The 18,506-nt window shown below is 39.8% G+C and overlaps 1 protein-coding gene across 1 annotated transcript in view; it reads right to left on the bottom strand.

Moving 5' to 3' along the window:
- Window positions 1-18,506, bottom strand: part of NEK10 (NIMA related kinase 10) — a 214,046-nt gene that overhangs the window by 51,028 nt on the left and 144,512 nt on the right. Inside the window, exons 27-29 of the mRNA XM_052000279.1 lie at window positions 4,403-4,586; window positions 4,231-4,317; window positions 2,345-2,399 (exon numbers count right to left, since the gene is read on the bottom strand). Of these exons, the coding sequence (XP_051856239.1) occupies window positions 2,345-2,399; window positions 4,231-4,317; window positions 4,403-4,586 (326 nt within the window). The remainder of the gene's footprint in view (window positions 1-2,344; window positions 2,400-4,230; window positions 4,318-4,402; window positions 4,587-18,506) is intronic.

Raw genomic sequence — 18,506 nt, 5'->3', positions numbered from 1 at the left:
TATCAAGTGTTCATTATCTTCATAGCACACAGGAAACCTATAGCTAAACGAAAGATACACAATTATCTTCATGTTGCCCTCAACTTGACTTCCATTGATCTATGAGCTCCCTGATATGGAAACTCCCATCTTCTTTTTATATCTCATATGGAGATAGAGCTACATTATATATCTAAAAGATAGACTGTCTCTCATACATAATTCAAGACAAGCAAAATGATTACATTGATTTGCTTTTTTCAAACAATTTTTTTCTAGATTCTATTCAAGAATTTTGCTGTCAAATTGTTTTTTCTCAAGCAAAGAGCTGAATAGGTCTCTCTCTTCTCAAAAAACTTGCCGTGGGGATGGGCAGTTAGGTGGCGCAGTGGATAGAGCGAGCACTGGCCCTGAAGTCAGGAGGACCCGAGTTCTAATCTGGTCTCAGACACAACACTTCCTGACTGTGTGATCTGGGCAAGTCACTTAACCCCAAATGTCTCAAAAACAAACAGGAAAAAAACTGCTGGGAGATTGGCTAAACAATCTGTGGCTTTTGACTATAACAGAATATTGTTGGGTTATAAGAAATGACAAGCAGGGTGATTTCAGAAAAAATCTGGGAAGATGTACATATAAATAAAGTGAAATGAGCAGAACTGGAGTGCACTGTACCCAGTATTACTGTGCAATGATCAGCTATGATAGACTTAGCTCTTCTCAGCAATACAATGATCCAAGGTGGCTCATATGTTAAATCCACCTCCAGAGAAAGAGCTCCCTTCCTTTGCCCACTATCCCATGCAATGAACTCTCCCATCACCTCCATCTCATAGAATCATTTCCCCTCCTTTAAGACCCAGTTCAAACATTACTTCTTTTATTTATTTATTTTTTTGCTGAGGCAACTGGGGTCCTCCTGACTTCAGGGCTGGGGCTCTATCCACGGCGCCACCTAGCTGCCCCAACATCACTTCTTTGGGCTCTCCTTCCTCCCACCCTCACACCTTGTATTCCCTCTCCACTCAAGGTGCATACTTGTCACCTCCTGCTAGAATGTAACCTCCTCAAGGGCAGGAATTGTTCCATTCATTCACTGTGTTTGTACTACCAGCTTCCACATAGTACCTGGAATATAGCAGGAAGTACTTACTGAATTACTGGCTATCTCCTCTTTTACATTCTAATAGCTCATTTACATTTAAATAATTTATAAGAAAATCTTTAATTAAAGGTTAATGAAAACACATCTATGAGCCTATACATAATAAATTAATTATATGGTGAATACCACATTGCCCTTTCTTTAATATTTTGAAGGACTACAAATATATGTCCTTTAATAAGTTTTGGAGATCATCTTAATGAAATCCGAGAGTTAATACTTTTTTCTTATTCTTTTTTGTTGTTTCTGCACTACTGCATATATATGTACATATATATTACACACACACACACACACACACACACACACACGCCTTTCATTTTTTGCTTTCTTTTCAAGAACATAAAACATATCTCCTCAATAAAACATGATCAGTGGGGCAGGGACAATCACTTATGATCCTGTCCCCTTTGTCTTTCCAGCACACCGTACGACGCTTAATAAATTACGCCATATCCCTGTATTGCTTGGAATAGGCCCTCTGTGAGCTGCCTACATCTCCTGCAGGCATTAATTTCCTGTCTCAGAGCATCCGTTGTTTTCCATCAACACAAGTGGCCTTCCCAGTCAGCTCTGGTTATCCCCAGGGCTAAATCTCCCCATAGAGATCTTGCCACCATATTGCCATCGCAAGGGATGCTCCAAGGTGCAAACCGAGTCTTTTGCCTTCTGCTGATACAGGAATGCAATTACTACTCTTCAAACAATTGGCTACTCAAGGATTTATCTGGTGACAAACATTTTCCATGTTAATTCAAGAAAGGGCATCTTCATGATACGTTATAGCAATAGGATTTCTTTAATCTATACATAATAAGGGAACTGGGTTTTTTGGGCTCATTTTGTAAAGTGGAGAATCCTGGGTAATTCAAAGATCTATTCCTTACAATAACTATCTTAACAAACTCAGATTAAGGTCATTGCAATTTAGAGCAAACCTGTACTTAATTTGACATTTTCTCCGTGTGTATTGGAATATTTGCTTTCTACCTACCTTTTCCAACCACCTTCTGAAAACATTCTTTTTATATAAGTGCATACATAGTACCCAGTTACATGAATAAAAAAAGTCAACACGATATGTCCTAAATCTCTTGCTTACTGTAAGACATGAGACATTTTTTCCAGCAGCCAGCCCAGTTAGCAATATCCTGACTTTGCAAAGCTTAAAATATTTCTGACAGCTAAAAATTTACAGACCTTCCATGAGACTGTCTTTCTCCTCCAGAAGCACTGAAACTCCGTTTTAAAATGCCTGAAACAAATGTATGCACAGAATAGTCATTACATTTTCTTCTTTAAAAAGATCTTTTACATTTGAAAAATTTAGATTTCTATTACACAGAATTTCTGTTATGTGAGCAGTTTTAAATATTGCAAAAATTTCTACATAAGTAGGAAATATAATATTAGGAAAAATATTTGCTAGAAAGTAACTTTTTAACAAACTGATTTTAAAACAGATCATATCTATAAAGTATTTTAAGCTATATAAAATACTTTCTGACAATTTTGTGAGGAGGTTAGTTCAAATATTATTATCTGATATTGACAGACGGGGAAATTGAGGCTCCAAGAAAAATGCTTTTTGCCCATGATTGTACAACTGTTAGAGTTAAGATTCAAGCTCCGATCACTTGATTAAAAGATTTCTTTTAAAAATTTTTAAACACTGCAACAAATTACAATAGCAGGACCAGAAATGAACAAAGGACACAGGAAAAAAAAATAAATGAAGCTAAAGGGAAAATAGAAGCACAAAAAATAAAACCATTAGGCATAAAGAGGCAGCACCATCTCTTATATCATAATTATTTAAAGTCCAGACCGAGATTGAGCTAAACATACAGAACCTTGCAATGACTGAATGCCTTACAATGTTCCTTGCTTCGTATATTAGAATATATTAATTAGTTGTCTTTAATCCCTCTCCAAATGGTTCAGTCTGAGGTATTCAGCAAATTATAAAGCCCAAATAGAATTAAAATTCAATTGGTAAATATTTAACAAAATTAATAAAAAAACAGTAGAACATAGATAATGTTAATGCGATTTTCTCAGTCAATAGGAAATCCAGCTGTGGCTCCTGTCTCTGGCTGACTCTGATACCGTTACTGTAAGCAGCTCAGTGTTTATGAACTTTAGGATGCACGATATGGTCTGAAGTGATGGACTGCCCCCTTTAAAAGGCTTTCTGATCTACTTGTCTCGTGAAAGGAAGAGCTTTGATGACCTCTTCTCGAAAGGACTCGGGAAACTCGGGATGGCAGCTTAGGTGCCTGCACTTTGGCCAAGTCCATCAGGCTCTGGTGACTGATAACTCAGGCTAACAGTTTCACTTTCAGATTCTCTTTAAATTGAAGGCTGACCTTGATGAACCAGAGGGATGAATGCAGCTTAAATGACCACAAGAGAGACTTCCAGCAAAGATGGGCTTCCAGGGTCAGGCTCTCATGTTTATGGACATGGAGCTTTCCTTCTAAGACCTTCTAGTCCAGTGGGGAAATTCAGCCAACAGGAATTTCCCCTCAGATAATGTTCTTGGCCTGGACTGAGTCCCCTCTGAAGACAATCTATTAGCAATAAGATCCATCAGAGGATGACCACCAAAGCAAATAAGGGCTACGATCACAATTAATCTAGGTCTGCTCCATAACCCTTAGGGGTGGCTGAACGCTTCCTGCACTTACTTGCTAGCACATCTGAAGCCGGGCTCAGGAAATGGTGCCGTGATGGCTGGAGCCTCGGGCCCCCTTAGAACCCTGGACAACACGGGGTGCCGGAGCTGGCCAGAGCTCTGTTTTGCCCTTTCTTTGCTCCAGGGCACCGGGGGTACCCCAGGCAGAGCGCATTCTGCCTGGAGTCCTGAGGTCCAGCGCATCCCCAAACACAAACTAAAGCACGACTTCTGCCTGCCTCAGTTTCCTCAGGTGTCAAATAGAGATAATAAAGCACCTACCTCACAACCTTCGTGAAGCACTCACTGCCTTGCCTGGCCCCGAACAGCCAGACGAGGGCTTCTTCCCCTTCCCCAAGCCCATCACCTGCGGCCTCTAGCGCACGGACCTGCCCCTGGAAGCACTTACCGAATGTCGACTCTTTCAGAGGGCTCGAGCTGGAGTTGCTGGAGGCGTCGGAGATGTCCAGTTCATCATCTAATTCTGAATATATGTCTGTGCAACCAAAGAGGAGACGTGAGAGATCCCGGCACAGAAGCCCCCGCAGCGGCCGCCCGGCCCTTCCGACCCACGCCCTCACCTTTGTCAATGTTCTCCAAGTTGTAGTGATCGTCGGACAGCAGCTCGTCGCAGGCTCTGTCTTCGTCCTTCCCGCAGGGCTGCTGGAAGCTCTCCGGGGGGAGGTCGGCGCTTTCCGAGAGCTCGCTCTTCAGGCTGGCCCCGCCGCTGCTGCTGCTGCTCAGGCTGGCCTTCTCAAAACTCTCCTGAGAAGCAAAATCAAAGAGCTTTCTCTCAGAGCTTTCTTCCAAGTGAGAACTGACTACAACATCCGCCCCATGAACGGCCCCGTCCTCTCGCCTCTCCTGGCTCCCTTCTCTCTCTAGACTCCTCCTGGTCTTGGCTCTGGCCTATCTTCCCTCTGAGGGGCCCCCTTCACCACTCAGCCCAGCAGACCCCAACCCTGCTCTCATCCCTTGGCTGCTAAGCTGGGCCAGAGAACGTCACCCGGAGGACTTAACTATGACCAGTCCTTCATTGTTACAAGGCCAGTCTCCTGCTCATCGCTCTCTCTAGGCAGTAGGTGTGGGGCGGGTAAAGGCCTGGGTCTAGAGTCTGGAACCCAACTTCAAATGCAGCTTTTGAATTTACTAGCTGTGGGACCCCACACAACAACTTAACCTGCTTCAGCTTCTTGTCACTAAAGTGGGGATAGTAACTGCCATCTTCCCAAGATTATTTTAAGGATCAAATGAGATAAAATTTATGTTAAAAAAAAAACCCAGTATAGTGCCTAACATATAGTAGGTGCCAAATAATTGCTTGTTTTCTTCTCCCTCACCTACTGTCTCTTCATCGCACTTATCACAAAAGCTGACCCAAATCTTTTCATACTCTCAGATTTACCTTTGACTCCTCATGACCTCATTTCTATTTCTTTAATGAGACAATCAGACTATTCAATACCCCCACTTCGATTTTTGCATTTTTAAAAATGTCTAAATTCTTTTAATATGTTCACAACTCTTTCCCTTGTAGGTAGAGATAGATCTCATTCCTTGCTTAAAAAAAAAATCCTAATCCATTCTTCTTGAGTCTATCTCCTCCTGCATTGCTCTTGACCTTGCACCATCAATTGCACCTCTCACATCAATGTTGATCATCTCTCTTTCCTGCCCATATTCTACCATTTCTAACCTGCAAATACTTCTTTGGACTTTAAAACTTTGCCTTGAGTCTGTCTAATCTCTCTCTCAAACTTTCATTCTGTACAGTTCCCTTTCTTTGGCGGATTCCCAGAAATAGTGGCGTATGCTCACTGTCCCTCCTTCCCCACCACCCACTCACTGCTCACATTTTTGCAATCTGACTTCCATCACCACCACCCTATATACAAAGCTCTCAGAGAGGACCGAGCGCTACCAATGACCTTCTTATCACCAAATCCAAGAACTGTATTTCTGCCCTTGCCCTCCTTCCGTCTCTGCACAGTGTAGACTACCAGCCGCTTCCTCATACCCTTTCAGCTTTGGGCTTCTTTCTGTGGTTCTCTAGCAGACTTCAATTTGCTATTTACCTTCAACTGTGGAGATCCCAAGCTTTTGTCCAAGACCTTCTCTCTTCTCTCTCTACACCCTCTCTCTTGGTGATTATATCTAAAACCACAGAATGACTAGAACTCCACTTGAAAATGACCCCAGAAGCCACCCAAGCCTTAGCTGAAAGCCCTTCTGGGACATACTTGGAAAATGTCATCCAACTTTTGTTTGAAAATCTCTAAAAAGGAAGCCCCATTCTACTTTTCCATAGAAGAAGCTTAAATTAACAGCTTCAAGTAATGCTCTATGCAGCTGCTTCCTACATCGACATTTGGAGCTCATCCACAGTTCTAGGCCCGTGTTTCCAAGTGGCTCCCATAGAATATCGGGCATGTCTACAACTGAAGCCATCACCTTTAGACCCTAAGTTGGAGCCCTGCCCCCTTCATGCTCTATTTCTGCTAATGCCATAACCATCCCCTCAGAATTCCAGGTACCTAACTCCATAGTCATTCACACTCTTCCTTGGCTTACACATCCAAATGCATCTCTCTGTCCTTGTGACTTTGTGAGAGCTCTAACTTTGGGGGGGAGAGGGTTCTCGCCACTGTCCCTACTGTAGTCTGGGGCCTCCTCCTCTTTCTCACCTACACTGATTTTCTTCTATTCCTCATCTTAATCTGTCCTCAGCTCTGCTGCTCAAGTAATGATTCCAAGGTACTTTTAAGATAGTTCCATCCCTCCACCTAAAAACATTCAAGGGTTCCCTTCTGTGCAATCAAAAAAGAGTAATTCCCCCCCACCCACTGGCACAGAAGGCCTTCCATCATCTGGCTCCAAACAACCTTTTAGTCTTTTCTTTTTTCCTAAAATGTCATCACCATAAATGACAAATGGTTGTTTCTTAAAACCATATAAAGTTTATAATAACATTTAAAAGGGGGACTCCAAACAAGATGGGAGATTTCAGGCTTCTAGAGGAAGAAGAGTTCTAATAATTTTAACTTTTTACAGATCAGCAGACAAGGCATCCCTTCAGCAAAATGTCTCTTAATGTTTTCCATACTTGTCTCATCTGATTCTGTGTTCATAAATCTTGCACTGTGTTTGTTGAAAAGTTCTAAAATGCTCTTGACTGTGAATAACACCAATATGAGCTGATATAAAAATATTCATGCAAGGTTCTAACAACTAAGCTATGGTGAAGGTTCAAGCAAAACAAGAAGCAGAAAGAAAAACAGGAAGGGAAAGAAGAAGGAAAAAAAGGAGAGAGAGAGAGAGAGAGAGAGAGAGAGAGAGAGAGAGAGAGAGAGAGAGAGAGAGAGAGAGAGAAAGAGATAGAGTGCGTGAATGAGAACAAGAGAACCAGAGTGAGAGAGAGCAGGAGTGAGAGCAGGAACAAAAGAGAGGGAAGGGGGGGAGGGAGGGAGGGTGAAAGGGAAAGGAAGGGAGGGAGGAAACATAGAGAGGGGAAGGAGGAAGAGAGGGAGACAAGAGGAAGGAAGAGGCCTATGCTGAGAAATATTTTAAACAATTGCCTCACTTATTGGCAACTGACCACCTTCACGTGCCCCAAACTATCCACGGAAGGATGGTGGCCATTTTACATACTATCTTGATTTTTAGTTTTAGTTTTGTTTTGTTTTTCCAAATGTCATCTTAGTGACTAGTTCATTTTAAAATAAATTGGAAGAAAAGATTTGATCTACATAAATATACAGATAACAAACATGGGGAACAGATCCGTGACCCCATGCCTATAAAAGTGAGGAGGGCCCTCCTCCTCCACCTCCTCCACCAGTGGAGGTTGGGACACTCTCTGCAACCTCAGATCCCATTAGAAATCAAGTGCCTGAAGCACTGACAAGGCAAGGCCTAGGATCCCACAGCCAATCTGGGTCAAAAGAAGGGCTTGAGCCCAGCTCTCAGGCTGAGTGTGTGTGTGTGTGTGTGTGTGTGTGTGTGTGTGTATGTGTGTGCAGCACTTCCACTCTGAGCCTCATGGACTTAAAGAACAATGATAATAGCTAGCATTTAGTTCACGCTTTAAGGTTTTGCAAAATATTTGATATACATTTTCTCATTTGATCTTCACAACAACTATAATTATCCCATATTACAGATAAAAAAACTTGAGTCTGAGAGTGACCTGCCCAGAGATCCATAGCCCATAACTGACAAGCCAGATTCCAAATCAGAACTTCCTCATGACTCGTCCCCTTCTATCACCAAGCTTGCCTCAGTTGTCTCCTGTGATTTTTAACTGCAGTTAGGTGGGAAAATTGCTTTTAAAAATGGGGTACTGATCACTTAATATATTTTCTGTGTTTTACCACAAATGTCTTATCAAGTCAATTAAAAGATGTTTAAAAGGGAAACCAAAGCATCTGTGATTTTAAGTTAATGAGCTATGGTTTCACTCTCTCTCCCTTTTATAGGATCATATAATTTAGAACAAGCCCCTCTAGGCCAGAAGTTCTTAATTATTTTTTGTCATGGGCCCCACAGGTCTGATGAAACCTATGAATCCCTTCTCAGAATACATGAAAAAATACATTTAAAATATATGAAATAAAATACATAGAATGATTAGAAATGAAACTATATAGAATAGGGATATATTTTTGCTGTTTTCGTGTTCATGCATGGATTCTCATCCCCACCCTGCTGATATCTATAGACTCCATTTTAAGAACTCCTAATCTTTAACAGGATGACTTCAGAAAAGCCTACATGAACTGATGCCAAGTGAAGTGAGTAGAATCAAGAGACCATTGTACATAGCAACATGATTATGTGATGAACAATTGAGATGGACTTGGCTCTTTTCAACAATGAGGTGATTCAGGGCGATTCTAATAAGACTGTGATGGAGAGAGTCATTTGCAGCCAGAGGGAGGACTGTGGGGACTAAATGTGAATCACAGCATAGTTGTTTACTAATGTTTTTCTTTAGTTCTTTTTTCTTTTTGATCTGTTTTTTCTTGTACAGCATAATAATTGTGGAAATATGTATAGAAGAATTACACATGTTTAACATATATTGTATTACTTGCTGTCTAGGGGAGGGAAGGGAGGATAGATAACAAATTTGGAACACAAAGTTTTGCAAACTATCTTTGCATGCATTTTGAAAATTAAAAAAGAGAGGGGGGAGAGGGGAGGAAAGAGAGAGGGAGAGAAAGAGAGAGGGAGAGAAAGAGAGAGAGAGAGAGAAAGAGAGAGAGAGAGAGAAACTCCTGATCTTATAATCCTTCATTTTACAAATGAGAAAATGGGAGGCCCAGAGAAGAATTTGCTTAAAGCCTCCTTTTACAAAGCAAGGGTTGTTAGGGTCCTGTCTCCATCTTACATTCTGTCTGGAAGCCAGATATTTGTAGAGCAAAACCTTCAGGGGTCTTGAGTCTATGCCCTAACTCTCACTGCTGCCAGAAATAATTCTACCATCTTCCTTAAGTACCTCATTTCATAAGTTTATGAAGAAATCAGTAGATTAGGATGGTGAGCCAAATTCAATTAGGCAATATATAATAGGGATAAATGAAAAGTCTACATTTGAATTTAAAATCTCACTTCCTAAGTGTAAGGGTGTATGGTACAGGTATAAAAACATGATGTATGAATAAAAGACTGGGAACTCACTATAGGAAAGAGACCAATTAGTGAATCTAATTTTTTCTTAATAGTTTTTTTTAATTTAATAGAAAATAGAAGAGAAAAATTAAAAAACTAAAGTAGAATATTGTCATGTGTCCAACAAAATGTCAAGGAGGATTCAAAATATACTAATGAATTTCCAGTTCCAGAAAGGATATGTAATAAAGAATTTATATTCATGAGTATCCATCTTTTCTTTACTATCTCACAGGTTGTTCTTTTGTTCCCTGCTATGTACTTTTTTCCCCCTTTTATCTCCTTCACTTCCCCAGCAGGCTATGGTTAAGCACAGCTATATTAGATAATATATATTATATAAATATAATACATACACACACATATATTCACACCCATGCATACACACATATAAACACATACATAAAGCAACATACACATATATACTCACACACACATATATACACATATATACACACACATTTATCCATATGTAAACATGCATCCAAAACAATATCAGTGTAGCTAACATATAATGTAGGTTTCTCTCTTAATTGAACTTCAAGCTTGACTGTGTCCAAGAACATTAACTATTAGCTGTACTTGTTTATTCTAACAAATTCGACTCCTGATCCTGGTGGTAATGTTTACATATATCTCTTCTTTCCTAACTTCTGCTACCTTTTCTACTTTAATTCTGCTTCTTAACTTGTTTGCTATTACTTCTAGATTAATTTTAAGCAATTTGACATGGACAAAGGTATACCATAAGGAACTGCATAGCTCAAAATAAGAGATTCCTACAAAAGAGATTCTGTGGGGGTAAAAATAAAGGTATTAAGAGTAGAGGAGGTCTTATAGTTCTGAAAACCTACTCACATTGGGAATGGGTTAAATAGGCTACATTACATATATTCTACGAAGGGTATAGCACCTCCAAAATCTATGAAGTAATAAGGAGCAAGGGATGGGTAAATGGGGAAGCAAAAAGTGAGGGAAGAAGGGAGAGATCCCCCAAAGTGGGAGGATATTAAACAATAGTAAGCCAAGTTATGGTACAAAATTTAATGTAATTTCATGTAGAAAACAAGCAATTTGTTCATGTTTTAAGTTCCTTAAAATTAATCTTGGATATTGGCTCTTAATTGTTAAATTTTCTACTGAGTTCTGGTTTGGTTGATTGGTTGACAGAAGTCCTGAAGTTCATGGAACGTCCATTTTTTTCATTGAACATTATAATTTTGCTGGATATGATATTTTTGGCCAAAGACCTAGTTCTTTTGAATGCCAGTATATATGATTCTAAGACCTCCAGTCTCTTATTGTGTGCTTATAAGTCCTGTACGATTCTAATTGTACCTCTCATGTTATTTGAATTATTTTTTTTCTTGTTTCTTGAAAAATTCTCTCTTTGATCTAGGGGTTTCAAAATTTAGCAATAACATTTCTATGCATTTTCCACAAAGGATCTCTTTGAGGTGTGATCAGTGGATTTTTTCCATTTCTACTTTTCCCTCTTGATCTGTCACTCCAAGATGATCTTCTTGCATTACTGTCTCGAGGTTTCTTTTTTTGGTCACGGCTTTCAGGCATTCCAATTATTCTTATGTTTTCTCTTCTTGATCTGTTCTCCAGATCTGATGTTTCACAATCCGTCCTGTTTTCTTTCTTTATGAGTTCTCTCCCCTCCCAGAGGTTTCCCAACCAGCAGTGTCCCGGTGTGCTGCTTTGTTCTTGCCCAAGGCCTGTCCTGCAGCACAGCTTCACCTCCATTCCTCGAGCTGTCCAGGGGGGAAAGTCTCTGGTTCCTGCTGAGGCCCCAGGGCTCCCACTTGGTGCTTCTGGGGAGCTGGCCCCTCACAGGGCTCACTCCCGGGCTCTGAGGTCTTTCTTCAGACCTTCTTGGGTTGTAGCAGGAAGACCTCTCTTTTTCCCTAAATCTTGATTTTTCACCAATCATTGTTCATTCTCAGCCACAAATTCATTCTGTTTGTGGGGGAAATCTAAAGAGCTTGAAGTTCACCAGCCTGCTCCGCCATCTTCCCGGAACCCTCCTCCCAGATGCCATTTCTCTAGTTCTGTGCTCTGCAGAGAGGGACGCCCTTGGACTTCACCGTAATCCAGGCTCGGGTCTAGCTGGCTCCCTGTGGGGGATTGCTGAGGATCCGCCGGGATGCAGGGGATCCACTCCGACTGTGTTTTACAAACAGCCGACCCCACTGCATGCAGCGATCCGGATCTCCGGGCTCCACGGGCTGCACGAGGCCATTACTGCCGCCATGGACCCCGCGGCCATTACACGAGCCAAGGGCAGGCGAGGGCTCCTGCTGCCGAGCTCGGACTCTCTCGGTGTAAATCCACATTCTCCTGCAGCAGCTGACCACGATACATCTTTAGCTGAGCATCTCCTATTAGCAACAAACCGGCATTATCCAAATTAGCTGTGACGACTGGCAGCCGTGCGTCAGGCCCGTTTTATTAAGAGCAGCACCACTAAGAAGAAGAACCCCTGCGCAGGCCGTTCGCGGGATGAGCGTACATGAGAATGGCTGCTCTCCCCTGAACACGCCTCCCAGCGGGAGGTAACAAATCCACGTCTGTTCTCGAGCTCCCCAAGAGCCGAGTTTCTATTTGAGGCCGTCTCCTCCACCCTTCTTCTTCTGCTGGCTTGGCTGAGCGCCGTGTCCTTATGTGCACAGATCTATGGGGGGACCAGGTGTTTGGCAGACATTCCTTTGGCAAACAAGGAGCTTGGAAACCTGGCAACCACTTTCCAGGGTTTGAATGGGTGACAGAAAGCACAAAGGAAAGGCTTAAATGGAGAAGAATCATGACTGTGGTTTTCTAGTAGACAAACAGTCCCTTAATGAAAACCTAGATGCCAGGTGGACTGATGTTCAGCTAAAGGGTTTTTGCAAAATCACAGCAGCCCCCAGCAGGTAATGACTCCAAAGGATAGGGCAGGCTAGCCCCCCATCTCTTCTTCATCCCTAAACTGGGACCGATAGAAACAAAGGCATTCTGAAAGGGCTCACCCTACTCAAAGTCCACACAGGGCATTCCCCACCCTGGGGACTAAGACAGAACCTACATCACTGCAGGAGCATGGGGATGTTTTTAAGCATTTCTTTTTGGAGTTGTTTGGGTATCAGAAGGGCTCCTACACAATCATTCTTGGTGCTCCACATACAATGAGCGAGGCTAATGTTCTTTAACAAGTTAGACTAGACAAGCCAGGAAGGAGATCTGCAGCTTATAAATAATAAAAGACAAACGTTCCTTCCAAAGGTGGATCTTTATTCCAGTGATTTTTTTAGCATTAGAATTGTTTTAAAAATCCTAAAATGGGTATTCATAGTGAAAAGTACTCATTTTATACCACTAACTAATTATGATATACTTTCATCATGCTATCATTGCAATTAGAACTACTTGGAAAGATTGGAACATATTACTGAACTGTCAGCAAATAAAAGAAATCCATGAACAGGGCTGCCCTTGAGATTCTGAGGATGACAATCTGAAAGAAAAGTCAAATGCCAAATTTACCATGTTCAGTAACTTTTAAAAAAAGTTTTCTCTCCTTCCTGATAAATTAGTATCTCCCATGTCATTATGATCATCTTCATCATCACCACCGACATCATCACCATCATCACCTATCAATCAGACAAGGTGTGGTTCTTCACTGCTCAGTAATTTATCGAATCTCTTTTATTTGGAGCATAAACAGACAAAAAAATGAGAAACGAGTGATAAAGCAGAAACAGACATCCTAACTCTAGTTTGATCGATTGACAACATAATGTAATTGAGCTTCAGCAGGAGGCAATACATTAGACAGACTGACATGTCAGTGAGCTCTAGAGATTCAGACAATCTTATGGGTCACTGGAATTCAGTGTAAAACGAAGTTTAATCCTCTTCAGCTGCATTCACAGAATCCCAGAGAGTAGAGCCCATCAGAAATCTACACAAAGAATCCGGCCTAACTCCATTATCTAAAAGATGAGGAGGTGGGAGCCCAAGAAGCAATGGCTACTGGTCTAAATGACACAGGAAAGCAACCAATCAGGCTCCCGCCAGGCCCACTGCTCTTTTCCACACTCACTCCTCTACCATCGGACCAGCAAAAGATGCTCCAGCATCAAGCCAATTCACGGTGAAGATGAACGTAAACATAGGGCTGTTTTCCCAATAAAATCCTGAGACCTCATGCATATAAAAAGCAAGACTGCACAGAGAGCAGCTAGGTGAACATATCAGAAATAAGTTTTTGCAAAAGGGTCAAGTTGGAACTCTAACTGGAGCCATAGATTTCTAGTAAGCGTTGTTAACATCACAACTTTACTAACTTGTTGAGCCTGCATAGCCTGGGGGGGATTATAGTCAGCCAAAAAAGACAATAAAAATAAAGTTATTTATACAATATGGTGCCTCTTAAAATGTGCTGATTTATTTATAGCTTCATTTACTATTTTTTCAACAGAGAATTGTGGGCAAATCTTTAGGATGATGGTTATGTGGAATTCAAGTTTGCCCAAAGTAACATTTATTAGGAGATTAATTTGTTTGTTTAAACAATTCAAGAATATTAAGCTTCAAAGGCAACTGAGGATTTTATAAGAAGAGAAAGTTAGTAGAACCAATGGGCACAGAGCACTGGACCTGGACTCAGGAGGATCTGAAATCAATTGCAGTCTCAGACACTCATTGTCTTGTGATCCTGGGTAAGCCACTTCAACCTTACCTGCTTCAGTTTCATCACATATAAAATGATAGTAATAAAAGTAACTATTCCTCTCCCAGAGTTGTTGTAAGGCTCAAAGCATATAACATTTGTAAATGGCTAATGTGAATGATATTTTCATTAAATATCCATTTTTTTCCTTGAAGGAGTACTCTCTGAGTAGGTTATATTTAGTTGTAATTTCAACTCTTTTTGCATCATGGGATATCATATTCCAAGTCTTCCATTCCTTTAATATAGAAGCTGCTAAATCTTGTATGGTCCTGAATGTGGTTCTTCTGTATTTGAATGGTTTCTTTCCTGCTTCTTTCTCACAAAGTACCTGACACACAAAAACCACTTAATGAATGGTTTCCTTCCATCTTATAAGAACTAAAGTAATCAACACTTAAGAAGACCGTCAACTACCACAACTTGGAAAATATGTAGAAAAGAGTAGATGTGACCATAAACATTCGATCATCAAACATGGCAACAGAAGCAGCTTATTATAGACATGACCATGTACTAAATGAGTATTTAGATTCCCTGGGCTCCCAAGCAGAAATAATCCCCAGCAAGAAGTGGGTATGATTCTATTTCACTTTTTAGACCATTACTTGTCATCATGACTGTGATGGCATTTACAACACAGCCAGCTCCTTGTGCTCCAATAGGGTTTATTTAGAGCTTTGGCTGTGGTGGCTTCCATCCCCCACTTAGCCAACACTCTAATTCCATCCCCTAACAGGCACTGGGGAGAGCACTCGATTTTCCCAGTGGAGAAAGTGAACAACCATGTTAGAGAAGAGAAGAAGGAGAAATTGAGAGGTAGAGCTGATGTACTGGGAAGGAAATGGAGAACCAACTGCTGTCTGCTCCTCGGGGAGTCTCCATCAGACAAGGAGCCAGTCAGAGGCCCTGTCACCCCTCAAAGTCACCCTAGACTTTGTTTGAAGCCTCCTAGCTCTACTAGCCTCCTTAGGAAAAAAACACAACAGTAACTGGGGGGAAAGCCATTTTGGAGGCCTTGAAAAATGATCAAAAGGTTGGGATCATATAACAATATAATTTAAAGAGCAAGTTGTAAGATAAGGAAAAGTGAGCAAACAAACTAAAAAAGGATGCAGCCAATGATTATATATCATGGATTAATAGAAAATAACCTGAAAACTTCCAGTAAAAAGAGACAAGATATTCTACAAGAAGCTTGAGCAATAAGGAAATAATATAAAGAAACTTCAAGTGGTTCAAAGGAACAGGAAAACAAAGAAAAAATAGAATGGAAATTAAGAATAAAATTAGATTGGAATCAATAGCATTAAGACAATTTAGAAAACATAATGGAGAAACTCTTCAAAACTATACAGTCTATAAAAAAGCCAGATTTGGAACTCAAAAATAAAAATGTGAAGGAAAAGCAGCTGTACAACAACATAAAAGATACATTATATACTACCAAAAATGATTGATCATGAAGACAAAATTCACAGAGAAAATTCTGAAAAATTCTGGTCTCTTAGGGAAAAAAACCACAATGAACTGAGAATCCCAATTACTAAACTGTAAGTACTAATACCAGAAACTTGCCAAGAGATATTAAAAACAAAGAACAATAAACTGACTGAAATAAGTACAAATTAGTAATAGAAAGAAATCTCAAGCTTTAATCACCAAGGAATGTAGTGCTAAAATTTAGTCCTTATCTATCATGGAAAAATGGATTTGACTTATCATAGACTACTCATTCATGAAAAATTAAAGGTATTAGACTATTATGTTCTAAAGAGCAAAGAAATTAAGAATGCTCAGAATAATACAAATTGCATATTATATACACATATATTTTATATATATATATATATACATATATATATATATATATATATATATATATATAATTAAACAAACATCAATGCAAAAAGTCATTTTAAGTTAATCATATAAAGGAAACCAGAAGTAAGCAGGCACTTTGAATGAGAGAGACATAAGTAAGTTTGGAGTAAATAAATCTGAATTACTCCCCACCTGCAATTCCTGCTTCTGGGGAGGTTAAAGCTGATGGATTGCTTGAATTTAGGAATTTTGAGGTGCAGTGGCAATAAGGTGACCAAACGTGCCCATTAAGTGTTACACCAATATAACGGGCCCCCAGCAGTGGTAAACTACCAGACTGGCTTAAGAAGGGCAATTGACCCAGGTCAGAAATGGAATAGATGAGCCTGGTCAGTGAGGGGCTACTACACTCCGGGTTCAAAAACAAACAAAAAACTTTGAGAAGAAAATGAAGTAAATAAGAGTTAATAATACTAAAAGCATGAAATAAACTCTTCTGGTTGTGAAGTTAGACAAAGCATTATTTATTTTTTGAACTTTCATCTTGACCAAGAGAGAGATGGCACTATGGGGAAATTAAAGCTAGGTTTAGAGTCAAAGGACTTTTTGTGTTTGAAAACTGTCTACTGTCTACCATGCACTTGACCTTCTGTAGCTTCATATTTCAAACTTGCAAAATAAAAAAGTTAAATGAGATGATCTCTATGTTTTTTCCTGCTCTAGATCAAGAACTAAAGGAAAAGATAAAAAGTGTAAAGAGTTGGGAAGGAGGAAGGGAAAATAACTGAAATAACTGAATTAATATTGTATAAACTAAAACACATTCTTCAAAAATGAAGCTCTTGGGAGGAAGCCGGATTAATACAAAGTGTGTTGCATAGGGAGAAAGAAGACGAGAGACAGTAGGATGCCATACTTGGGCTCCAGCTTGCCTGAACTTACCATGAGGGGAAAGGAGAAACGGGATCTTTCCTCTTTTATCCACCCGAGGAGCTGTGAGAGCAGTCAATGGAAGGAGTTTGAGAGAAGGGGAAGAGGTCTTGCCCAAGGAAGAGTTATGAAGAGCAAATGCTCAAGTAGGTTCATAACTGAGGGAGGAGGGAGCAGTAACAAGAGCTTTATATCAGATTTTGTTTGGAGGCAGCAGCTACAGGAGATTTCTAAGATATGTGAGTGCTTATAAGAACCACAAGCCATTGCAGAAGAAAGTCTGAGGGCCTCTAACACTGAGAGTAGGGAGGAGAGCCAGATTCAGAGGAAGAATATATTAGTTTGGGGATCAGTAAGTGGTGAACATAAGATTCCAATCTTTCCTGAATTTCACAGAGGGATTCTGGATGAAAAGGCTCTAAAAGGCTCTCTCTCCTCTAATCCCTTCATCTTTTAACTCTAGAAAAGTTCTTGTACACTCTGTCCTTCCCAATATATATATTTTAAGCTTAGAGGTTGGATTGTTTTTGAGTGGTGTTCTGATGAGCCAGACTCAGCCACATTATTTCAAGGAGGCAGTGCCATGTATGGTAGAAGTCACTCTACTTCTATATCTACAAGTCTAGACTAACCAGCCCCATCACCACTGATAAAATGGAAGAGAATGTAGAATGGCTAAGACAAAGACCCTACAATCACATTACTTCTCTCTCTCGCTCGCTTTTCTCTCTCTCTCTCTCTCTCTCTCTCTCTCTCTCTCTCTCTCTCTCTCACACACACACACACACACACACACACACACAAGTATCTAAAGTCACAAGGAAAAAGTTAATAAAATTTCAATAAGGCATGGATAATACAATAATTGTAGGAAAATCTAATGTTTTACTTTCAGAAATAGAAAAGGCTAACTTAAAAGACAAAATAAAAGAAAAACACAAAGCTCAATAGTCTGAAAGAATAAGATTTAAAGGGCTCAAGAAATAATCTGAAATTTTAAAAATATACATTTTTCAGTATCAATGATACCTTTATAAAAACTTATTTTTGCTAAGGTACAAAGAAATCATAAGCAAATGTACAAATATAATATTAAACATTCTTTATGGATTATTATATTATAAAACACTTTATAGGAAACTCAAGCTAAAGATACAGGCTTAAATGAATACCAATGATTGGTTCAAAAATGAATTATAGAAATAATTATGAAAAAGAGAAACACAATAAGACAACATACCAAAATTTTTTGGATGCACCTAAAGCAGTCCTCAGAGGAAAAATTATATCTCTGAAAACATAAAATAATAACAAAAAAGAGAAGGGATTAATGAACTGAGCATGTAACTTAAAAAGAAACTACAAAATCAACAAATTATCAAACCCAAAACAAAAAATAAGAAATTAACATTGAAAAGAAAAATTAAAAACTATTATAATGTATCCCATCCTTAATTTAAGCTATTAAAGCTTAAAACTGTACAATTCTTTTGCAATATACCATGTATATCGTAAAGAAAACTGAGCACTCAGTATATTCA

This window comes from Antechinus flavipes, chromosome 5 (assembly GCF_016432865.1).
Source record: "Antechinus flavipes isolate AdamAnt ecotype Samford, QLD, Australia chromosome 5, AdamAnt_v2, whole genome shotgun sequence".
NCBI lineage: Eukaryota > Metazoa > Chordata > Mammalia > Dasyuromorphia > Dasyuridae > Antechinus > Antechinus flavipes.
This window is presented reverse-complemented; position numbering and strand designations above follow the sequence as displayed.